The sequence below is a fragment of the Lepidochelys olivacea genome (assembly GCF_965140295.1).
Source record: "Lepidochelys olivacea isolate rLepOli2 genome assembly, chromosome: 12".
Lineage (NCBI taxonomy): Eukaryota > Metazoa > Chordata > Testudines > Cheloniidae > Lepidochelys > Lepidochelys olivacea.
Window position 1 is genome coordinate 40,130,289 of NC_140422.1, and position 25,238 is coordinate 40,155,526.

The 25,238-nt window shown below is 46.5% G+C and overlaps 1 protein-coding gene across 3 annotated transcripts in view; it reads left to right on the forward strand.

Annotated features, from left to right (window-relative positions):
• Positions 1 to 14,861: 14,861 nt before the first annotated feature.
• Positions 14,862 to 25,238, forward strand: part of SPIRE2 (spire type actin nucleation factor 2) — a 48,948-nt gene continuing 38,571 nt past the window's right edge. For all 3 annotated transcript variants that reach the window (XM_084644740.1, XM_084644741.1, XM_084644742.1), the window contains exon 1: positions 14,862 to 15,274. In XM_084644740.1, the coding sequence (XP_084500866.1) occupies positions 15,007 to 15,274 (268 nt within the window). In that variant the 5' untranslated portion in view covers positions 14,862 to 15,006. The remainder of the gene's footprint in view (positions 15,275 to 25,238) is intronic.

Sequence of the window (25,238 nt, forward strand, 5' to 3'; positions counted from 1 at the left end):
TTTGTTTGAGCCTATAGGATAACTGCAATTGGGAGTTTTGTTTGTTTGGGGGTTTTTTGTTTTTACTTTATAAGTATACTCTGGGCGGAGATTAGTTTTATTTTCCCAGGTTGGCTCTGTGGGTCTGAAGCCAGTGAGACTACTCGGGTAATCAGCAACCAACCATCAGAATTTATTGTATTGTACCTGACTTGACACAGAAACTGCAGAGATTGTAGTTTCATTGTAGCTCTCTTACTGAATCACAATAGAGATTCAGTGGTGATGTAGCCATGTTGGTCCCGGAAAGAGAGACAAGGTGGGTGAGGTAGTATCTTTTATTGGACCAACTTCTGTTGGTGAAAGAAACAAACTTTGAAGCTACACAGACCTTGCCCCACCACCTGTCTCTACCCTGGTACAATCTGGAGCCTGCATCTTCTTGAAATAAAATCTTCTATTCTAGGACTCAAACACTACAGTTCTCCAGCCGGACGGTGATAAGGTTGCCACTGTACAGTGCCTTGGTTTTCTGGGAACAGAAAGCTTTTAGAAATTTCAGGGGTCAGGAGAAATCCCATTTTAAAGTATTTTTTGTTTGTTTGTGTGTCTGTTAGCAATACAATCCCACAGAGCAACATACAGCGTGAGGTGTAATAATTCATTCTGAGCAGCACAAGTGCAATACATACTAAGTAAATTAACATTCATGGGATAGTTAACATGAAGCAACAACCTGGTTTCTTTTTACAGAAACAGATTGAGAAAATGGCCTGTTGGAATTGATTGTGAGGCATTTTATTCTTCTTCTTGTTCCCCGAGCATCTTACTCAGCAATCCTTAAGAGTGCTGGGTGCAGGAGAAAACCCTTTATGATCCTGTTCAATTTGAAGACAAGGCTCATGGTTTAATATCTGGAATGTAAGTAAACTCCTTAGAGAGTCTTCCTCTACATTTTCTACACCACCATGTACACAGAAGATGCTTGATAAGTTATAACACTGTTCAGTTACTCTGTTGCCTATGAGCCTGGTAGGGAAGAACTAGATTATGATGTCCAGAATGCCTGTCTAAATGTTCATCATCCTTGTGAGTGCCATACTGGTCCACTTAGACTCTGAAGCTGGTTAGCTGGGGATTGGGTTGTTTAAAATAATAAACTCCCTGAGACTGTGGTGAGGTTCATTCTGGAGTTGAAAGTGAAATGAGTTTGTTGGCCTCAGCTCACTGATGAAGGCTTCAAGTTTGTAGAATTCCATGTTTCTGTGTAACACAGTATACAAGGATGGAGAGTGTTCTTCAGCAGGAGAGTCCAAGAATTCAGGATTGGGGGCTTATGCAGTGAGGCGGAGGAATAGCTGACTAGATTTTCAACTCAGGAAGCCTGAGTTAAAAAGTGAAAACAAGTTTGGCCTCAGAATTCTGTACACAATCACAAAAACACCTTGGTCTGGGGCAACTGGTATTTTTTATTCAGAAGTGGCTCAAGATTGCAACAGGAAGGGGTGCCACAGGCCAGGGTGGAAGTGTCTTAGCAGGGCTGCGTGGGTAGCCAAGACTGGCATAGCGAGGAGTGCTGGTCTGAGGTGCATTGGCAGAGCTATGTTGACTAAGCTTTCATATGTGTCTCAGGATAATCCTGTCAGGCCACCTAATTTCACATGCCCTTAAGTGAGTCAGTTTCAAACAGGGGCAGGACTGAGTGGGAATTTAAAGCATAAAATAATTGATGATCTTTACTACTAATGCTGCCATTCTTGTTTCCTGAGCATTGGATCAGAGGCATGCAATAAGTATGTCTTGGGGCCTGTATGGAGCCCTGTTGACTTAATTGGGCTCCATTCGAGACACAGGTCCACCTGCATGTAACTGTCTGTAAAATTGTGGCCTATGGATGGCTGGTTAGAGTCATTTATTGAGTCAGGTATGGGTTTTTTTTTAAATCCAACACTCCATTACCAAGAAATATTTTTAAAAGCCACTGTTTTTGGTGGGACACATGAGAACACAGTGGGTGTGTGCACCCTCTGCTGATACAGCAACTGCAGCTAACTAATCAGCACTGTTCTCAGTGTTGCACAGGTACTGGAAATTCTGATGATGGTGCATATGCAGATAAGTAAATAAAAAACCTGTGCTAGAAAAAGAGCAAAATACCGTGTTTGCTAAAGGCAGACGGAGGTCTTTGGAGAAAGATATTTCATCTTCATGTTCTAAAAATGTTTTCCAAGTAATGAAGAGGGTTTTCTTAAGTAAACCGGGAAAAGAGTAATCTCTGAGAGAGAGAGAGAGAGCTGGGATTGCAGTGGGAGCAAACTGGAGCTCAGTTTGCAATATATGGTAGCAAACAAGGCTGGTGCAATTTTGGACTACCGCTGCAAAGACATTGCAATATGGAAGAGTCAATTTATAATCCCTCTCTGTATGACTGTGGTGAGATGGCAAGTGGAATATTGAGTCAAATTCTGGGGTCACTACAAGAAAAATGTAGAAAAAAACAGGAGGAAAATTAGAGAGAACAACAGAAATGATTGAGGGATGGGCAGGACTGATTTATGCAGACAGAATCAAATATCTACATTTGCACAGAATGGCTAAGTGACAATAGCTAAGGTAGGATATAACTGTCTAGAACTATCTGAAAGAATATGAAGGGAGGAAAGGAATTCCTTAGCACGGTACAAAGAGATAAAGCAAGGTATATGGGATTAAATTAAGGGAAGGCTAATTTAGGCTGAATATCAGAGAAAATCATCCTGTCTGCGAGCTCATTAATGGCTACATTCTCCCGCCTGCAAAACCTGAGTAGCTGCATTTGATACAGGGTTCCTCCATAGAAGTTTGAGAGAAAAGGAACCTTCCCCAGGCTAGAGTTCTCTGCTGTTCCTCAGTCCCCGTTCTGCTGGGGCAATTGCTAACCACTCTGTGTACCTCTAACCCATCCCTTGAACCATGCTGCATGGGGACAGGCAGGGAGCATGCACAGTGATTGCAGATCCCTTGTGGAAGAGCCCCAAATTCTGTCTCCACTCGCTGGCCGCAGAATTGTGCTGCATCTAGGACCATCTACAGCTATGGTGGAGGGGGCAGGATTTTCTCCTATGATTGTGGAATAGTTTTCCAAGGGAAGTGCCAGAGACTTTTAAAACTAGGCTGGAGAAATCACTAGAACATATGCTGTAGAGAACAGTTCTGCATTGGCCAGGACAGGAGGCTTGATTGCATGGGACCTAAGGGGTCATTTCCATTTTTAATGTTTATGATTCTATGGCATATATCTCTGCACCAATAGCCTAAATGTAGCGGTTGCCAGTGTAAATGCCTAACATTTGTTCTATCTTTATACTTCATAGGTAGAAGCCATTTCCCCTCATGCTGTCACTCTAAGAATAGATTTCTCTATTTTTAACATTACTAACAGCTTTCCACAGCCTCACTGGCTTACTAGGTTGCAATTAGCACTGCTGGCTATATTTAATCTGGTGCACTATTTGCAAGGCACTCTGCGTTAATGCAGTCTGTTCAGAAGATGGGTTTTAATTAAAATATTAATGAAAAGGAATCTAGAAAGGAAATGGGACTTCTGTTTTTATGTTCTGCAAATTAAATATCTTTCATCCCTGTATGAAGTTTTGGAATAGCCTTCCGAGGGAAGTAGTGGGGGCAAAAGATCTATCTTGCTTTAAGATTAAACTCGATAAGTTTATGGAGGAGATGGTATGATGGGATAACATGGTTTTGGTAATTAAATATTCATGGTAAATAGGCCCAATGGCCTGTGATGGGTTTTTAGATGGGGTAAGATCCAAGTTACCCGGGAAAGAATTTTCTGTAGTATCTGGCTGATGAATCTTGCCCATATGCTCAGGGTTTAGCTGATCGCCATATTTGGGGTCGGGAAGGAATTTTCCTCCAGGGCAGATTGGAAGGCCCTGGAGGTTTTTCGCCTTCCTCTGTAGCATGGGGCACGGGTCACTTGCTGGAGGATTCTCTGCTCCTTGAGGTCTTCAAACTACAATTTGAGGACTTCAATAGCACAGATATAGGTGTGAGGTCTTTTTTAGGAGTGGTGGGTGAAATTCTGTGGCCTGCATTGTGCAGGAGGTCAGACTAGATGATCATAATGGTCCCTTCTGGCCTAAATATCTATGAATCTATGAATCTATGAAATTTGCCCCAGCAGTGTGACTCTCAAATCATTTTATTATCATCGGTGGAAATTTAGAAGCCAGCTTTTCTATGTGTGGGCAGTGAGGCCTGATTCTCCTTTCACTTAGACCAGTGTAAATCAGGAGCACAGAAGTCAGTGGAGTTACACCGATGTAATGCTGGTGTGAGAGGAGACTCCAGCCCTAAGACTGTACCATGTGTCCTGCCTCTATAGAAAAGGAGGACAACAAAGCTCTAATGGTAACAATTCCTTGAGTCTATTGCAGAGTGATATTCTCTGGGCCTGATTTTGCCCTGCCTTGTACCTGTCCAGTCATTTATACCTCTGCCCTTATGAAACACTGCCACACCTTATGGGCTCCAGAACACACTGTCTGGCCCTTTGTGCTGTGATACACACATTTACATCCTGCCTCACTTACACGAGAGACAATCATTTAGGGAGCCTACTTGTCCTCCTCTATCAGGTGTGTGTGTACTGCAGGTGCAGCAAAAAATCTTAGCTGACGCGTCCTCGTTGAAGGGACTTGGTGAGATTGTTTGATTAGGGCCCAATATTTGGGTTTGTAGAACTGCAAAGTCTGGCTATAGAGACGTAGTTAATATAGGAGTGTGACTGTGAGCATGATCTTGTGTTGCTCTCTATGGCCCATAGAGAGAATAAGGAAGCTGCTATTCTTATCCACTAAGGGAGATTTCACTTAACTCCAGCGCTGGTGGCCTGTGTTTTGGGTTCTAGGTCTGGCTCCCTGGGTGGGTATGTTTATATGGTACTGTAGTGGCATCCATTGCTTTGCTACAGAGTTGTGAGCATCTTGATTTAGTGTGTTTTTTAGGAATAACCTGTGCATGAAGATAGTCACTCTTATTTAATTAATTTCTTTTAAAATAAACAATATACAAAGCATTCAACTGCTTGCAAAACTACTTTCGTCTAATGGTGACAGCTGGGACTGAATGGGAGTCAGGACTCCTAGGTTCTATTCATGGCTGCTACAGTCTTACTGTAAATGATATAACCTTTCAGTACCATAGTTTCTCAATTTGTAAAATGACTAGAATATGATGTACCTACCTCACGGGGGTGCTGTGAGCATGAATGTAATGTCTGTACAATGCTTTGAGATCCTGAGATGGAAGGCATTTTGGCATGATAATAATACTTCACACATACATAGCACTTTGACTTTTTTCTCATCTCTCCTTTTTCCTTTTATTTTTGCTTTAGAATCTGCCTACCCACATATACACACCTTGAATTATTTGTTAGGATATCAAGAGGGGAGATTTAATTATATCTTGATTGTGTTTTAATTATGGTATTACCCCATGGTAATTCAAGGTCTTGCTATTAATTCTGTGGGGTTTGTTGTGAGGGTGTCTCCTTGTGGAGTCCCCACCCTTTTCCTGCCACATAGCTCTGATGGGGCCTCACGGGCTATTTCTGGAGGGCACTGCCAGGTGAGTGTGAGAACAAAACTGAAAGCAGGAAATGTCTGCAGCCTTCAACTCCTCCTTCATTCACATTCCCGTCTGTTCTGCAAAGGGCAACATGCTCAGAGTTCACCCTCTAAGGTCATTTCTGAACCCATCAAGAAAGTTATTTACAGGTTTAACATGAATCCAAACACCATTCATCTATGGAGAGGCCAGGACCCAGATCTGAGCTTCAGAGCTGACCCCTGTCTGTAATGGGATGGATAGGACTGAGAAGCAATGGGCTTAAATTGCAGCAAGGACGGCTCAGGTTAGACATTAGGAAAAGCTTCCTACCTGTCAGGGTGGTTAAGCACTGGAACGAATTGCCCAGGGAGGTTGTGGAATCTCCATCATTGTCTAACCTGTTCTGAAAAGCCTCCAAACACCTATTGAGGATGGTCTCATTATTACTTAGTCCTGCCTTGAGTGCAGGTGACTGGACTAGATGACCTCTTGAGGTCCCTTCCAGTCCTGCCCTTCTATGATTCTATATGTGCTGGGCTGCCCTTTCCTCCGGTGGGATTTTGTTGATGCCAGCCTTGCCTTGCCCCAGTCCATCCGGCAGCTTTCTCACCCATCATTTCAATTACGTTTGCCTCCCTCCTCCTTTTGAGTCGCTTTTCTGGCTCTTCATTACACTGTGCATCAAATTCAAACTCTGTGCTTTCCAGTCCCTGCCCCATGCAGTCTCTGCCTGTGGCTCTGACCTGGTCTCCTTTCATGTCTCCCAGAGCACATGCCCCATTCCATCATGGATGCCAGCCTCAATCCCCCTTTCATTTCCCTCCCTCACAGATTTCTCTGTGTCATTTCCCACCCGGCCCCTTATGCTTGGAACGCCCTTCTCAAATCTGTTCACCACCTCTTCATCAATGCATTGCTTTAGTAAATCCTAAAGACCCACATCTGCAGCAATGCCTACAAAAATGCATTTTTATGCTAAAAAATGGAGCTACCAAGAGGCTTGACTGCCAAAAGTAAGTAATGGAGTACTCATCGCTCCCTCACCCGTGCTTTCATAGCCCTGGTCTACACTCCAAATTTAGGTCAAATTTAGCAGCTTTAGATCAATTTAACCCTGCACCCGTCCACACGACGAAGCCATTTTTGTCGACTTAAAGGACTCTTAAAATCGATTTCTGTACTCCTCCCCGACGAGGGGATTAGCGCTGAAATCGACATCGACGGGTCGAATTTGGGGTAGTGTGGACGCAATTCAATGGTATTGGCCTCTGGGAGCTATCCCAGAGTGCTCCATTTTGACCGCTCTGGACAGCACTTTCAACTCAGATGCACTAGCCAGGTACACAGGAAAAGCACCAGGAACTTTTGAATTTCATTTCCTGTTTGGCCAGCGTGGCCAGCTCATCGGCAGAGGTGACCATGCAGTCCCAGAACCGCAAAAGAGCTCTAGCATAGACTGAACAGGAGGTACTGGATCTGATTGCAGTATGGGGAGACGAATCCGTGCTATCAGAACTCTGTTCCAAAAGACAAAATGCCAAAATATTTGAAAAAATCACCAAGGACATGAAGGACAGAGGGTATAACAGGGACCTGCAACAGTGCCGCATGAAATTTAAGGAGCTCAGGCAAGCCTACCAAAAATCCAAAGAGGCAAACGGCCGCTCCAGGTCAGACCCCCAGACATGCCGCTTCTATGATGAGTTGCATGCAATTCTAGGTGGTGCCCCTACCACTCCCCCACCCCTGTACGTGGACTCCTGCAAGGGGGGAGTCTCATGCAACAGGGATGAGGATTTTGGGGACAAGGAAGATGAGGAGGAGGATGAAGATGAAACCATTCCCCCCGTCAGCCAAGCACTGTTTATCACCCTGGATCAATACCCTCCCAACCCTCCCAAGGCGGGCTCCCAGACCTTGAAGGAGGAGAAGGCACCTCTGGTGAGTGTACCTTTGTAAATATAATACATGGTTTAAAAGCAAGCGTGTTTAATGATTAATTTGACCTGAAGACTTGGGATGCATTCGCGGCCAGTACAGCTACTGGAAAAGTTTGTTAATGTGTCTGGGGATGGAGCGAAAATCCTCCAGGGACATCTCAGTGATGTTCTCCTGGAGGTACTCCCAAAGCCTTTACAAAAGGTTTCTGGGGAGGGCAGTCTTATTCCATCCTCCATGGTAGGACACTTTACCATGCCAGGCCAGTAGCACGTAGTCTGGAATCATTGCATAACAAAGCATGGCAGCATATGGTCCCGGTGTTTGCTGGCATTCAAGCAACATCCGTTCTTTCTCTCTCTGAGTTATCCTCAGGAGAGTGATATAATTCATAGTCACCTGGTTGAAACAGGGAAATTTTATTTAGGGGACATTCAGAAGTGGCCATTCCTGCTGGGCTGTTTGCCTGCGACTGAAAAGAAATCATCCCAGCTGTTAGCCACACGGTGGGGGGAGGGGTGAAGTGATCATCCCAGAGAATTGGGGTGGGAGGGGGCGACCTTGTACCGAAAGCACATCTGCTATGTAATGTTAACAGCTTGGTTCACCGTGAAAGAGTCTACCCATTGTTCTCTAAAATGTGTCTTTTTAAATACTACTCTCCCTTTTTTTCCTCCCGCAGCTGCAAATGTTTCAACGCTCCCCCTATCATCTCCATCCCAGAGGTTAGCGCAGATAAGAAGGCGAAAAACCACACTTGTGATTAAATGTTCTCTGAGCTCATGCAGTCCTCCTGCACTGAAAGAGCTCAGCAGAATGCATGGAGGCAAGCAATGTCAGAGTCCAGGAAAGCACAAAATGAACATGAGGACAGGAGGGACGCGCGAGAGGAGAGGTGGCAGGATCAAGTTGATAGGTGGCGGCAGCGTGATGAGAGGAGGCAGGATGAAATGCTGAGGCTACTGGAGGATCAAACTGATATGCTCCAGCGTATGGTTGAGCTGCAGGAAAGGCAGCAGGAGCACAGACTGCCACTGCAGCCCCTGGGTAACCAACCACCCTCCTCCCCAAGTACCATAGCCTCCTCAGCCAGACACCCAAGAACACCGGAGGGCGGGAGGGCCTCCGGGCACCCAACCACTCCACCCCAGAGGACTGCCCAAGCAACAGAAGGCTGGCATTCAATAAGTTTTGAGGTGCAGTGTGGCCTTGTCCTTCCCTCCTCCACCACCCCTCCCGGGCTACCTTGGCAGTTATCCCCCTATTTGTGTGACGAATTAATAAAGAACGCATGAATTTGAAACAACAATGACTTTATTGCCTCTGCAAGTGGTGATCGAAGGGGGGAGGTCGGTTGGTTTACAGGGAAGTAGAGTGAACCAAGGGGTGGGGGGAGTTTCATCAAGGAGAAACAAACAGAAATGTCACACCGTAGCCTGGCCAGTCATGAAACTGGTTTTCAAAGCTTCTCTGATGCGCAGCACGCCCTGCTGTGCTCTTCTAACTGCCCTGGTGTCTGACTGCGCGTAATCAGCGGCCAGGCGATTTGCCTCAACTTCCCACCCCGCCATAAACCTCTCCCACTTACTCTCACAGATATTGTGGAGCATACAGCAAGCAGTAATAACAATGGGAATATTGGTTTCGCTGAGGTTTAACCGAGTCAGTAAACTGCGCCAGCGAGCTTTTAAACGTCCAAATGCACATGCTACCACCATTCTGCACTTGCTTAGCCTATAGTTGAACAGCTCCTGACTACTGTCCAGGGTGCCTGTGTATGGCTTCATGAGCCATGGCATTAAGGGGTAGGCTGGGTCCCCAAGGATAACTATAGGCATTTCAACATCCCCAACGGTTATTTTCTGGTCTGGAGAGTAAGTCCAGAACACCTTCCTGCAGCTGTTCAAACAGACCAGAGTTCTTGAAGATGCGAGCGTCATGTACCTTTCCCAGCCATCCCAGGTTGATATTGGTGAACCATCCCTTGTGATTCACCAGTGCTTGCAGCACCATTGCAGCCCTTTCGGTTTATGTACTGGCTGCCAAGGTGGTCCAGTCCCAAGATAGGGATATGCGTTCCGTCTATCGCCCCACCACAGTTAGGGAATCCCATTGCAGCAAAGCCATCCACTATGACCTACACATTTCCCAGAGTCACTACCCTAATAGCAGCAGCTCAGTGATTGCATTGGCTACTTGGATCACAGCAGCCCCCACAGAAGATTTGCCCACTCCAAATTGATTCTTTACTGACCGGTAGCTGTCTGGTGTTGCAAGCTTCCAGAGGGCTATCGCCACTCATTTGTGAACTGTGAGGGCTGCTCTCATCTTGGTATTCCTGTGCTTCAGGGCAGGGGAAAGCAAGTCACAAAGTTCCATGAAAGTGCCCTTATGCATGCGAAAGTTTCGCAGCCACTGGGAATCATCTCAGACCTGCAACACTATGTGGTCCCACCAGTCTGTGCTTGTTTCCCGAGCCCAGAATCGGTGTTCCGCGGCATGAGCCTGCCCCATTGCCACCAGGATGTCCAAATATCCAGGGCCCATACTTTGAGAGAAGTCTGTGTCCATGTCCTCATCACTCTCATCACTGCGCTGCCATTGCCTCCTCATCTGCTTTTGCAGGTTCTGGTTCTGAACATACTGCAGGATAATGGGTGAGGTGTTTACAATGCTCATAACTGCTGCGGTGATCTGAGCAGGCTCCATGCTTGCTGTGGTATGGCGTCTGCAGGAGAGCAGAGTTGCAGCGGAAGCGGTGGCTGACGACAGATGTCACGAGAATAGATGTTTATAGAGAACGACGAGAGGACCTGCGAGGTGGATTCATGTGAGCAGGAGAGCGCAGAGTTGCAGCGGAAGTAGAAGCCCATGACAGCTAACATGGAGAAATTCGTTATCGCGACAAGAGGAGGAGAGCAGAATTGCAGTGGAAGCGGTGGTTCGATGATGATGGTTAGCAGTCCTACTGCACCACCTGCTGACAGCAGTATGGCGTCCTCACAGAAAAAAGGTACGAAACAATTGTCTGCCATTGCTTTCACGGAGGGAGGGGCAACTGACGACATGTACCCCAAACCACCCGCGACAATGTTTTTGCCCCATCAGGCATTCTATAAATTCTACCTAATTTCGTAATGTAGACATACCCTTACACACCTTCCCCTTTCACCTAGGTGCATGCTTTATTGTCTCTAATCACTCCAGTCCAACAATAAGACTGCAAGCTCTTCAGAGTAGGGATCTTTTCTTAGAAGCAACTAGCACTTTTGCAGGTACTATAAAGTAATTAACAATTATTATAATGACCAAAATCACAGATCTAAACTCAGCCCCACCTCTAGAAAACAACAGAGGGAGGGAAGAAGGAAAAGGCTGAACTATATTCTGTACGGAAGGCACCAGCTCTGGGGGAAGCTGGCAAAATGGAAACTCTTCCTACAAAATGTTGCTTGTACAGATCCCTGTGCTGCCCTGTATCGTTTTACATTTTGGTCCTGAGGAGCCTCTGGCAGCCATCCTGCTGAGTGACCAGTATGCCCAATTAATCCTCCATTCACTGGGCCAAATCAAGTCCTGTTGTAAGCAGGTGCAGCTCAAGATGGAATTGCTCCCCACTACACTAGGGCTGAATTTGGTCCACTGAGTTTAACAGACTCATTGGAACCAAAGACCTGCAGAGCCATCCAACCATCTTTGGGCAGTCAGAGCAGTGCAGTAATGGGTAAGCAGGCATTTGGGTTCACACTGGCTCTCTCTGGTGCAGTAAATATGGAGTTCATTCTTGCAGGTAGCTGATCTAAAGTTATTTCTTGTTCTTTAAATATCACCCCAGAGAGTGATTGGAATTGGATGGTCCAGTGAAAGGGAACTTACCTAAGACTTGGAAGACCAGCGTTCAACTGCCTGCTCTGCCATAGACTTCCTGTGTGACCTTGGATAGGTCACTTAGCCTCTCTGAGTCTTGGTTTCCATCTGTAAAATGGAGGTAAATATCGTCCCAATATCGCTGGGATGCTGCGAGGCTAAATACACTAAAGGTTGTGAGGTGCTTGGATATCACAGGAATAGGGGCCATATAAGTACCTGAGAGAGAGCAGCTGTATGCTGGACAAAATCATGGTGGTACCACAGTTTCCTTTTCCTCTTTGATTTTCTTTTTAAACTCACTCCTTCTTTAAGGTTATGAAACCTGAATCTTCGCCTCAAGGTATGAGAGGGAGGTGTGTGGGGTGGAAGCCTATAACCCTCATCATATGTGCTTCACTAGCCTGATAACATGCATGATTCTGTTGCTTTAGCCCTCATGTGCCCTTCTCCCTACCCCACTGCAGTGTTTGTCACGATCCCTTGTTACTTTTCTTCTGATTGTAATTTAAGTTGTAAACTTTGGGGCAGAAACATTGAGTCACGTTCTCTTTCCACTTACATGAGTGTCCAGATTAACTCCATTATACTCGGGAGTATGGTGTAAACGAGAGCAGAATTTGACCCTGTTGTCTTTTGTCTGTAAAGCCCCGTGCCCATTTACAGCCCTGTGGAAAGAATAGACAATACTAATACGCTCAGTGGCAAGGGTGTGGCAGAAGTGTAAAGTGATGTTTGCTTTTGTTTCTTTGAGGACAAAGAGTCCCCACTGAGCACAGAAACTTTGGGTGGGTATTTTGAATGTAAACATGGTGACAAATGTTCTGTTCCCCACACCCACAAAGCCAAATTTGATTTAGCTGCTGTGCTGGGCATTTATTCATTCTTTAGAACAGCGTCAGCAGCATGTTGGAGAACCACAAAGGGATTCAGTTACCAGAAAAAAGACCAGAGAGGAAAAGCACTAGCTGGTGCTGGGGAGAGGGAAATAAACTAAACGGCTTGTAATAGCAATAATGACCTTGATCCAAGGCATTCTTTGGGGGCAGTTAATAATCAGATGGGATTAATGGCTCTTGTTTCTCCCTGGGCTGCCCACAATATGCCTCAGGCCCTGATTGCTAGTGTTTACATTTGAATAATCCCACAGATAAATTGAACCTATGGATAATCCCATATTCTTCTAATTTCTGAATTCCAGTGTTATGAAGTAAGTTTGCATGGACAGCAAAATTCCTCAGACAGGAAGCCTCTCTCCTACTTTGCTCTATTCTCTTCCTTCCCCAAAACAAAAATGATGTTTCTGTGCAATAAACACTATCCAAAATTATTTGTTGCTGATATCCCCAGACCATCTCTAGTCAATATTCAGGTCCCTTGCAATGGAGAGGACAAGTATTTGTGTACCTGCTCCATCATCATTCATTCATTAGAAATCTTGGCCTGCATGCAGGATCAGTAGCTAGTTTATCTACATGGGTTAGTAGTTCTGACATGGGATTGCATTCTCTTTCCACTTTACAAATGGATGTCTCGTAGCTGTAAGATCTTTGTTTCACCCAGTCTACCTGACGCTTCTTTGAAGGTTCTGCTGTTCTTCCTGGTCTTTCTGGACTAGCGTTTCCAGAAGCATCTTCTCTTCACTGAAGAAGGGATTGCACAATCAACAATGCTGATTCAATGCACCAAGGGCAGGTGAAGTATAGGCTATTCCCATCAAAGGTCATGCACACCTCACATGCATTGCCAGCATCAGTTTGCTAGTCCTTATTTCCTGTGCTGGGCCCTATGTCACAGCAGTGTCCCTCTAGCTGAGGGTAGGAACTAGGTCCCCTCAATAACACTGGTACCCATGATGCAAAGTGTTCGGTAGGCATCTCCATTACAAGAAATTTAAAATAGTAAATTATGGTAGAAGCTTAATCGTTGCATGAATTTGGTGTTCTGCAACCAAACCATCTTGGGCTGTGGCCGCGTCAGATCTCTTAAGAGAAGCAGGGTTGAACCTTGGCGTTACCTGGATGGGAGAACTCCAGGGTAAATCCAGAGCCACAAGAAGAGTTGGTGCTTCTCTGCAAGTCGGTACTGAATCAGTACCCCTAACCTAGTGGTAGAGGGTGCTGTACTGTAGGAAGTGGGGCTCGTGACTCAGTAGTTACTCTGCACCAGTTAAAAAAACAATGTCCCAGTATAGGGTTATGGGGAGAGGGGATTATGTAAATCAAGGTGCTATCTTTCAGATGAAAAGCAAAACAGAAGTCCTGACCTGTGATCACTGAAGAACCTACAGTGCTCTTAAAAGTAAGCCCTAGCCAAATTCCAGTTTGGGATTTATACCATGCCTTCCCAGGCTCCCCCTGCAATTCCAACTGCATATGGGGTTGGGCGGCTGCTGCACTTCCTGGCCCTGAATGCTCGAGTCCTGTTGCTCTGTGCTTTGGACAATTACTGCAGGTAGTAGAGACTATAGTCTTGATTTTGCAAGGAATGTCAGGCCTGTCTATGGATACTTTAAAGGATTAACTAGGGTGGGATTGAATTGCTGCCCTTGGGCAGGCCAGTCCTATATTATTATTGTTTCATTTGTTTTAACAGTGCCCAAAAGTGCCTGAGGAGCTGCCCAACATAAAAGAGAGAGCCCCTGCCCTGAGGAATTTACAAACTAGTCTTAGGGGTATGTCTACACTGCAATTAGACACCCATGGCTGGCCTGTGCCAGCTGCCTCGAGCTCACGAGGCTCGGGCTAAGGGGCTGTTCACTGTGATGTAGACCTTTGGATTCGGGCTGCCCCCCCAGTGGGTTTTTAATTGCAGTGTAGATGTAGCCAAGGTAACCCCAATGTGTGAGTTAGCAGGATGGGAGGGAGGGCAAAAGGAGGCCGAAAGATGGGGCTTGTGGGAGCCAAGGAAGGCTCATGGGCGGCAGGCAGGAGTGAAGAGGTTCTTAAAGAAAAATACACTGTGCGGGTGGGCGACTTAGCTGGTCTCTCGGCAGAAGAGTAGGGAGAGGGTAGTGGCGCTGCGGCCCAGCTCAGGCGGGTGTGCCTGGGGGAACTGCTGCCCTGTGGGTGGTACATGTGTGAGCAGGAGAGGAACTCTGGGCCCTGGGCACAGTGGGTGCTCTCCAGGGGCTGGCTGGGGCGTTGGGAAAGGCCTGGCACGGGGCTTGGCACATGCCTCTTTGACGTGCTGCTTTCTCCCCTGGGCCCTGCTGCCTTTTCCCCTGGGGCGAAGGAACGCCTGGCTGCTTTGCCAGGCTAATGCCCATGCCCCGGGCTCCGCACGTGCCTCTGGCTGAACTCCGGCCTCCCCCGGGGCCGCTCCCTCTCTGCCCCCTTCTGGTCTCCACCCCGGGCGCCGCCCGTGTGTGCACCGAGCCGGCGGGAGGCCGCGTCTGCCGGGCAGAGCGCTCTCCGCCCTCCGCCTGGGGCTTCCATAGGCTGCTGCCTTGTTTGCACGCGGGGCCGGCTGGTTGTAGGGCTGGGCTGCAGGGATGACAAAGCAGAGGCGAGCTGGGCTCAGCCCTCCTCCTCCTCCTCCTCCTCCGGCTGCCCAGCGCTGCTGTTATGGAAACCAGCCCGGCGTGCCGGAGCAGATAATGGGGCAGCCATGGCCCAGGCCGGCAGCGGCGGCGGCGCAGCCCCCCAGGAGAGGGCGGGGGGCCCGGACCCCTGGGAGCTGTCCTTGGAGGAGGTGCTGAAGTCCTACGAGCAGCCCATCAATGAGGAGCAGGCGTGGGCCGTGTGCTACCAGTGCTGCCGGGGGCTGGCGGGCGCGGAGGGGCGCTGGGGGCCGGCGGGCCGGATCCAGGGCACGGCGGGCATCCTGCTGCACAAGGACGGGACGGTGACCGCCCGGGGGGAGCAGGGCTCGGCCGGTGAGTGCCACCCGGGGCGGGGCCTCCAGGGGGTCACAGGACTCCCTCCACCCCCCAATGCAGAGGGGAGTGGGGTGGGGGGGGCTGCCGAGGGTAATCTCGGGGCCTGGGGCCCCCTCCCCATATTGCAGAGGCTGCGGGTCTGGGGCCGGCTCTGCAGCCCTCTGATCGCAGCCTCCGGAGCCGAATTTTCCAGGGCCATCCGGAGGGAAAGTCCGAGCCAGGCCTGGCTGTGAGGGCCGCTCCCTGCAGAGACCCTAGGGGAGGGGGTCAGTCTGCACCCCAGGCTCCTGCCACCTCGTTTGCAGGGTGCACCCGAATGTCTGCGCCCCCCCCCCACACACACATCTGGGCAGCTGCTTCTCCTGGGGTCGGCGGCAGAGGGTTGCGGTGAATTCCTGCCTGTTTTCAGCCCTGCAGCTCAGCTAGCCGCCTGTCGCAGCCTTGGGGAGGAGAGGCCCCCGGCTACACAGCACCTGAGGTGTGTGAACACTTCCCCTTGGACATTGGAGACAGCCTCTGAATTACAGACAGCGGGTCAATAGGTGTATTTGTAACTGAGAGTTGTGATCAGCCAACAGCTCTCTGTACAAGACATCTAAGGTACAGCAGCCCAGGTGGTGGGAGACCTTAGAGATGTTTGTAGGCACCCTGCATGCAAAGGGTTGTGAGTCAAGTGGATGGGACAGACTTCCCTATAAATTCCTATTGCAACATATACACATGACCTTGCACCATTGAGATGCTGTGATTGACATTGTCCCATTGTGGCAGGCTTTTCCATTTGAAACCCCCTATTCTTCAGGCATTATAATACTTAAAAAATTAACTGAGTTGAAATCCACCACTCTAATTATGGGAAGTGTGGGGAGGGTGTGAGAGAGAGGACATTTGGGGAGAATCTGTTTGGGCACTTTTTTTAAACGGTCAGAATGAACAAACCCCAAAGTTATTTGGCCCTAGAAAACATGCCTATGCATAAACAGGCCAGGTCCTGGAAAGTTTATATCACATGTAACCCAGAGACTTATAAGTATTTTGCTCTTCAGACTCTCTAGCTCTTTCTAGCTCTTTGGGTTAAAAACCACGTTACGTGAAAGTTAAGATTGGGACAGAAAGGAAGAAAACCAAATGAATTCATGTCTAAGTGTGAAATAATAAATATAGTTAATAATGGAAATGGACCATGCCCTGTAGTATCTCGGCAGAAAATGGCAATATTAAGGAAATACACCAAAGGCTGTGGCATCTGAGGATATGATGCTTTATCTGAATCACCATACTTCCCTGGGTCTCTCTCAGCCTTAATATTAAAGAAATATCACACTGCATGGAGAAGACAGACACACGATTACTGGGAAGCTCCTCAGTAAGATATTGAAGTGTTGGACACATGACAAGTGCATTATTTGGGGTGTCAAGATATAGAGATGTTAAAATTCAACATCTGGATAATAATAAATGTCTGGGAGTGCAGATCAGTTAGACTCTTGATCACAGTCACTGGTCATCTTCGTCCTCCCGTGTATTCTTTCTCCATTCACTGTCAAGAAGGGCCAGGCCAGGCCAGCAGACTAGTAGGCCTGTAATAATAATGATCATGGTAATAATACTTGTACAGCACTTTTCATCTTCAAAGCTCTGTACAGACATGAATGTATTACTTTTTGCCTCAGTTCTGTTGGGTAGGAAAGTATGAACTCAGTTTTACAGAGGGGGAAGCAGACAGAGAGAGGTAAAGGGTCAGATCCTGTGAGGCACTGAATCACTGTTGGAGCGGGTGCAGAGCAGAGACGCTCAGCACTTCACATTATCAGCCCCTAAATGCGATGTCCAAGGCCACCCAGCACTCTCAAGCTATGTGAAGGAGAAATCAGATGGTTTATGGTTAAAAAGCAAGTCTCTTGCAGCCTGTTCTGGCTGTGACATAGCCTCACTCCTGGAATTCTTGAGGCACTTGGCCCTCAGCCTCACTACACCTGACTGTCTCCAAACAACCACACCTGTCCTGTCAGATGCTGACCCTTGCACGCTCTTCAGCTACTTATTATCAGGGTGATTCAGTGGCATTTAGCTGAGCAATTCCAATTATCATGCCTATGCCACTTGTGAGTTCTTTCTCCTCCTGATGCTTCTGGGGATAAATAGGATAAACAAACAGTTAAAAAACATTAATGTGCATTATACAAATTTGTGTTATTACTATGCAGCTCTTTGCCTCTGACACAACATAAACTCAGCTTGCCATCCCCAGATATGTGCTTTTACTGCTGAGCTGAACAAGAAGGAGGCTGGGTTGTTACTCTGATAATATTGACTGAAAACTTTTCACATAACCTCAAAAACTGGCTGATCCTGTTCCGGGACATGCACAATTTAAATAAATATGTGCCCGGATACAAAAGGAAGCCACTTTTCAACACAATACTGAAAATACTGAGTGATCTGAGTTTAGTCTTTGTTCATTAACTCATTATAACTCTACAGCCAGTTTTGTCCACAGGTAATGCTGATCTCTTCAGTGGGAAGGAGGCCAAGAATTGCATCATTTTAATGGTCCCTGAAGGAACAGTATTGCTGTGCCATATTATATGTAGAAGCATCTCCACTCCTGCAGAAAAGCCTCAATTTTTAACATGTCTTTTGCATGGGTGGTGATAGCTTGTGAGTTCAGTTTGCAGCCTCCCTCTCAACACAGTGCAGTTCAAGCACAGGTCTGCAGGGCCTGCCATGTGTGTTTTCATGTATAGTTTGCATGCTAGAAGTGCTTTCTTGTTTGCTTATTATTACAATCTTTATTGCCTGTTCCCCAGCCAAAATTCTGTAATTCTCTTGATAAGTACCACTCTGGGCAGCTTTCAGGGTGTTTAGAAATGGAAATGACAAGTTGCCTCCTTGGGTGTTTAATACAAAATGCACTTAAATTGTTAGGAGCAGTGATACAAGCCTGGAGCATTGTTGGGCTTTCTGTGTTCATTTCCTAGCAGAGTGTTGGCTAAGTAGAGTTGCTTTAGGGGGGAGTCTCTTGGTCCTGGTAGGAATATGGATTTGCGGAGTCCTGAGACTAAGAGGAGCAGTTTTGCCCCTTTTGGTTTCTTGATTGGGAATGAGCAGCACTGGCCATATGGTCCCAGAGGTTGTCTTGTTCTATTGGTATGATAGTGCCATAGGGGAAGCAGGAGGATTTCTACACCTGTGAGATAGGACGAGGGGAGCAGTTATGACAAGGTTTCCTCACTCTGTGTGGCCTCCCAGACACCCTCTCCCCAAACTGTAAACAATGAACTTGTGAAGCACAGCTGTATTGCAGCTGGGCCCCAATGGAGCCCCTGCCCATTGAGCTGTTACATGTTTTGATGTGCACAAGATCCCCTCTGGTGCAATCTGGCTTCAGGATTTAGCATATCCCAGACTCCACTGGATGCAACAATTCAACATGGCGCTGCAGTAGAACTGTTGATAACCTCCTAAATGTGCCCACACGCTGTCAGTTTGTTTCTGCATTAACACCTTACCAAGGCGGCTCCTGCTTGTCAGTGTTCTGCCTGCAACTGGCCCCTGCTGAAGAGCATCTCTGTCTGGTAAGAGCAAAGTATCATTTTCCCAGACCAGAAAGAGTTCTAGGGGACTGGCTTCCTTCCCTAGAAAGACCTGTAAGTGTCACCTCCGAGGCTACGAGCCCTGGCTTCTCTAAATAACTAGTACTGAATGTTAGTTCAAAGTTGTACATTTGCATGGCTTAAGATGCTGGTTTGATGTTTGTAGGGGCAGGAGGCATTCCTCTTGGTGGGCAGGGGAATCTTGTTGGAGTTCTGAGTATCACCCATTTCCCCTTGCTTTAAACTCCTTTAAGGCCCTATCCTTTGTTTTCATCCTTCTGGGCGAGGACTGGATGCTGCTTGTAAATGCAGCCAGAGGGGAGGAGGGGTGCAACTGAGCACCAAGACATTACCCAGCACTGTCTGATAGTTCTAGCGAGTGTCTAGCTGAGAATTGCAGCAGGGCCAGTTTGGAGAGAAAGTTTAGATTGCAGGGAATGCCAGCCAAAGACAGAACAAGAGAGAGAAGGGAACTGTCCTAAAAGTGACATTCATTTTGATCATGCAGTGTGTAAGTGTAGCTGGGCTGCTCCCAGGATATTAGCTAGCCAAGGTGGGTGAGATAGTATCTTTTATTGGATCCAACTTCTGTTGGTGAGAGAGACAAGTTTACTGCACAGCCATGGGAGCCCAGATTCCTGGGCTCCTCTGTTCTGGCTTTGCCACTGACTCATGGTGTGATACTGGGAAAGTCACTGAACTGGTCTATGCCTCAGTTTCCCCATCTGCAAAACCCACTTATTTCTCTCTTAGCAGGGCTGTGATGGTTAAATTAATGCTTGTAAAAGTGCTTTTAGACCCTGGTATAAGAGGATCTATACTAAATGCAAAAAGGTGTTACGGTGGCAAGTTTACTGAATTCATTGGGCCTATGCAGGAGTTATAGAAACCAGGCCCAAGCTGCTTAGCTTGTTCTGCTCACAGCAGCAGCTTCATGTCAGGGCACCAGTAGTATGTTTTGCAGGTGGTCCGCAGAAAGTAACTTTGGCTTCACTGTGGGTATATATGGATGGCAGGCCGTGGCCTCCTGGAGCACCCATAAAGCTGAACTGCTGGAGGTTATTAAGTTCTTTTTGTATCTCGTCTGAGGGCTTGTCTACACTACTCACCGGATCGGCAGGCAGCGATTGATCCAGCAGGGGTCTAGATGCGATAAATCGACTGCTGAGTGCTCTCCCGTCAACTCCGGTACTCCACCAGAATGAGGAGCGCAAGCAGAGTCGACGGGAGAGCGTCAGCTGTCGACTTACCACAGTGAAGACATCATGGTAAGTAGATCTAAGTATCTCGACTTCAGCTACGCTATTCACGTAACTGAAGTTGCGTATCTTAGATCGACCCCGTGCGGTAGTGTAGACAAGCCCTGAGACTAAGAGGGGTGCTGGGGTCTTTACACAACACACATGATCTCACACACACAACTCTGGGCCTGCTCCTCCTAAATCCATTGGCATTTAGTTGAGGTACTCAGTAGAACCACAGTATAGTAATTCTCCATTTGCGATTTCCATCCCTGTGCTGAGATTTGTCTGGTCCAAGCAGTACTGGTATTGATGACACTTGGGATTCTTTGTGATGGCAGCCTTTGGGTCCTCTTGTTTTTGGAGGGGCTGGGAGAAGGTTTAAATTCTTTTCAGCTGTTGTAGATTTCTGAAAACACTCTGGGAGTCCTTAAAGGAATGATGGACATTGCTGTTGTTGCTGTAACCAGCCTTTCTTGGAACATTTCTCTCTCTCTCTCTCTCTCTCTCTATTATCCTTATGGCCCTTCATTTTTGGTTTTTATTTAATTTTCCCCAGGAATTTATTGGTGTTTATTACCACAACAACAACAGGTGAAAATTGATGGAAAAAATGATTAATAATTTTTCTGAGTAAATATTGGGGTTTATTTTGGTGGATGGGAAAAAGTATTCAGTAGATTCATGCTTTGATGAATGGAATTCAATGTGGTTTGCTGCAGAACTAAAACAGAACTCAAAACATAATTGTTTTCCTGAGGTAGGAAAACAATATACAGTAAAAGCTTTGTTATCTGGCATATTGGAGGAGTGAAGGGTGCTGGTAAATCAAAAATTTTGGTTAACTAAGAGTTATACTTGCCAATGGAGGGAAGGAGTTTGAGTGTGGGAGGGGGGCTCAGGGCTCTGGGTTGGGGCATAGCAGGGGGTGCGTGGTGTGGGCTCTGGGAGGGGGCTTGGGGCAGGGGTTGAGGTGTGGGAGGGGTTTCGGGGTGCCAGATCTGGGTGGTGCTCACTTTGGGCGGCTCCCCACAAGTGGCGACATGTCCCTGCTGCTCCTAGGAGGAGGCATGGCCAAGCAGCTCTGCGCACTGCCTCCGCCTGCAGGCGCTGTCCATGCAGCTTCCATTGGCCGTGGTTCCTTGCCAATGGGAGCTGCAGAGCCAGCACCTGGGGCGGAGCGGGCGCAGTGCACATCATTCCTCCCCCTAGGAGCATCAGGGACATGTCTCCGCTTCCGGGGAGCCATGCAGAGCCAAGTAGGGAGCCTGCTGGCCCCACACCAACCAGACTTTTAGTGGATATCAGAAATGCCAGTTTCTAGAGCTTTCCGATTGGTAAAGAGCCAGATAACGCAGCTTTTACTGTATCTCTAATGCCCAAATAAAACTTCATTTGAATAAAGTTTACTGTTGTAGACTTAGAACTATTAGACTATAAATATTTACATGGAATAATTGGGTCACACCATTTGCAGCGCATACACTCAACTTCATCCTTTTCTCTTGTTTTTGTTTTTTTTAAACTTTCAAATACTTCCTTGTCTTCTGAAACATATTTTGATACAGATTTTTGTTTTCTTCCCATTTTAGTGTGTCAGCTCTTTAAACCATTACCTGCTAACAACTTGAAATGTGTACATGATGGGTGTGAGATTCATCAGTACGTTCAGATGTGCACGCATTTCAGAGTTTGCATGCGTGACAGTTGGTTTATTGGGTGTGTTTTCTAGACTAATACATAGCCTTATTACAACAGGCAACTTTGCATATACACACAGACTAACATATCTCATGCAATGTATTGTAGTTTCTTAATAAAACAAGTTATTTTTTATATATTTGAATGATACAAAAGTAGGGTGAAAATTGGAAAAAAACAAATAATACTTTTTGTAAAACCTGGGAGTTTTTCAGTACAAATTGGTTTAAACTGAAAATGAAGGGGCTTAGTTATTCTCAGTGATTCTGACAAACAGCAATTTTACAATAAACTCCACATCCTCAAACATGGCTGGCGTGTAATAGAGGCATGGGAAGGTTAAATCTGCCCAAACCTTGTGCTGCTGGGGGGGAGCAGTGGCGGATTATCCCAGGGGCCCTGGTCAATTTGGGGGCCCCAGAAGAATCTCCCCCCACCATGTCCCCGGGGCTGGAGGAGCTCCCACTTCAGCGGGGACACAGAGCTTTTCCAGTCTCAGGGCCACAGTGGGGGGCAGGGCCTTGGAGGAAGAGGTGAAGCGGGATGGAATGGGGGCGGAGCCGTGGGCAGAAGGGACAGAATGGGGGTGGGGCTTTGGGCTCAGAGCTCTGCCACTGTGGCCCCTGGCCAGTGGGAGGGGCTCCGGGCTTGGAGCTCCAGCCAGAGCTGAGAGCTCCATCGCGGTCCTGGCCACTGCACATGTCCTCAAATGTGAGGAGTATGGGGAGTAAACAGGAAGAACTGGAAGTATTAGTTCATAAACGAAATTACGACTTAATTGGCCTCACAGAGACTTGGTGAGGATAAATCTCTTGCCTGGAATATTGGTATGGAGGGGTATAGCTTGTTCAGGAAGGGCATGCAGGGGAAAAAAAGGAGAAGGGTTGCACAGTACATCAAGAATATATACACTTGTTCAGAGGTCCAGAAGGAGGTGAGAGGCAGAGTACTTGAAAGCCTCTGGGTGAGGATAAAAGAAGAAAAAAAACAGGAGCGATGTCTTGGTAGGAAGAGGAGGAGGTGGGTGAGGCATTTCTAGAGCAAATAACAGAACTATCTAAAACACAAGACCTGGTCGGAATGGGGGACTTCAGCTACCCAGACATCTGTTGGAAAAGAAATACGGCAAAACAGAAAATATCCTATAAGTTCTTGGAATGTCCTGGGGACAAGGTTTTGTTTCAGAAGGGGTAGGATGTAACCAGGGCGACTGCCATTTTAGGCTTGTTTCTGACCAACAGGGAGGAAATCTGAAGTGAATCTGAAGGTGAAAGGCAACTTGAGTGAAAGTGGTTATGAAATGATAGATTTTATGATTTTAAGAAAAGGAAGGCGTGAGAGCAGCAGAATAAGGACAATGGACTTCTAAAAAGCACACTTTAACCAACTCAGAGAACTGGGTAGGTAAGGTCCTATTGGAGAAAATCTAAGGGGGAAAAAGAATTCAGGAGAGCTGGCAGTTTCACAGGTGCTTCCGCAAACTATCTCAATGCAAGGGAAAGACATGAAGATTAATAAGAGGCCAGTATGGCTGCATCAGGAACTCTTGAATGACCTAAATCAGAAAGGATCCTACAGAAAGTAGAAACATGGATAAGTTGTTAAGGAGGAGCACAAAGGAATCACACAAGCACGTAGGGACAAAATGAGCTACACTTAGCTAAGGACATAAAAAGCAATAAGAAAAGATTCTATAAATTCATTAGAAGCAAGAGAAAGAGAAAGGAAGGTGGAGGTTCTCTGCTTAGCGGGGAAGGCGAGCTAAGAACTGATGACATCAAGAAGGCTGAGGTGTTTACTGCCTACATTGCTTCATGACAGGTTTCAGAGTAACAGCCGTGTTAGTCTGTATTCGCAAAAAGAAAAGGAGTACTTGTGGCACCTTAGAGACTAACCAATTTATTTGAGCATAAGCTTTTGTGAGCTACAGCTCACTTCATCGCTGTAGCTCATGAAAGCTTATGCTCAAATAAATTGGTTAGTCTCTAAGGTGCCACAAGTACTCCTTTACTTCGCTTCAGTCTTCCCTAAAAAGGTAAATTGTGACCAGATACTTAATGCAATTAATATTAACAAAAAGGGGGAAGGAACACAAGCTAAAATAGGGAAAGAACAGGTTAAAGAATAGTTAGATAAGTTAGATGTATTAAAGTCAACTGGGCCTGAAGAAATGCACCCTCTGGTACTCAAGGAACTAGCTGAAACAATCTCGGAACCATTATTAGTTATCTTTGAGAACTCATGGAGGACAGGAGAGGTCCCAGAGGACTGGAGAAGGGCAAACCCAGTACCTGGCTTTAAAAAGGGGAACAAAGAGGACCCAGGGAATTATAGACTAGTCAGCCTAACTTCAATGCCTGGAATAATACTGGAACAAATTATTAAACAATCAATTTGTAAGCACCTAGAGGATAATAGCCAGCATGGATTTGTCAAGAACAAATCATGAATTTTTTTCTTTGACAGGATTACTGGCCTCGTGGATGGGGGAAGCTATAGATGATATATCTTTATGTTAGTAAGATTTATGACACAGTCCTACATGACATTCTCATAAAGAACTAGGAAAATGTGGTCGAGATGCAATTACTATATGGTGAGTGCACAACTGTTTGAAAGACCGTATCTGAAGGGTTATCATAGAATCATAGAATATCAGGGTTGGAAGGGACCCCAGAAGGTCATCTAGTCCAACCCCCTGCTCGAAGCAGGACCAATTCCCAGTTAAATCATCCCAGCCAGTTATCAGTGGTTCACTGTCAAATTGGGGGGACATATCTAATGGGGTCCTGCATAGGTTTGTCCTGTCTCTGGTAATGTTCAATACTTTCACTGATAACTTGGATAATGGAGTGGAGAGTATGCTTATAATATTTGTGTAGACTTCAAGCTGAGAGGAATTGCAAGCACTTTGGAGGGCGGAATTAGAGTTCAAAATCACTGTGACAAATTGGAGAATTGGTTTGAAATCAGCAAGATGAAATTCATTAAAGATGTGTGCAAAGTACTACACTTAGGAAGGACAAATGCACAACTACAAAATGGGGAATAACTGGCTAGGTGGTCGTACTGCTGAAAAGGATCTGGGGGTTATAGTGGATCACAAACTGAATATAAGTGAACAATGTGATGCAGTTCCAAAAAGGCTAATATTGTTCTGGGGTGTATTAACAGGAGTGTTGTGTGAAAGACACAGGAGGTCATTGTCCTGCTGTATTTGACACTGGGGTACTGTGTCCAGTTTTGTGTGCCACACTTTGAGAAAGATGTGGACAAATTGGAGAGAGTCCAGAAGACAGCAACAAAAATGATAAAAGGTTTAGAAAACCTGACCCATGAGGAAAGGTTAAAATACCAGGCATGTTTAGTCTTGAGAAAAAAAGACTGAGGGGGTCCTGTTAACAGTCTTCAATAGTGTTAAGG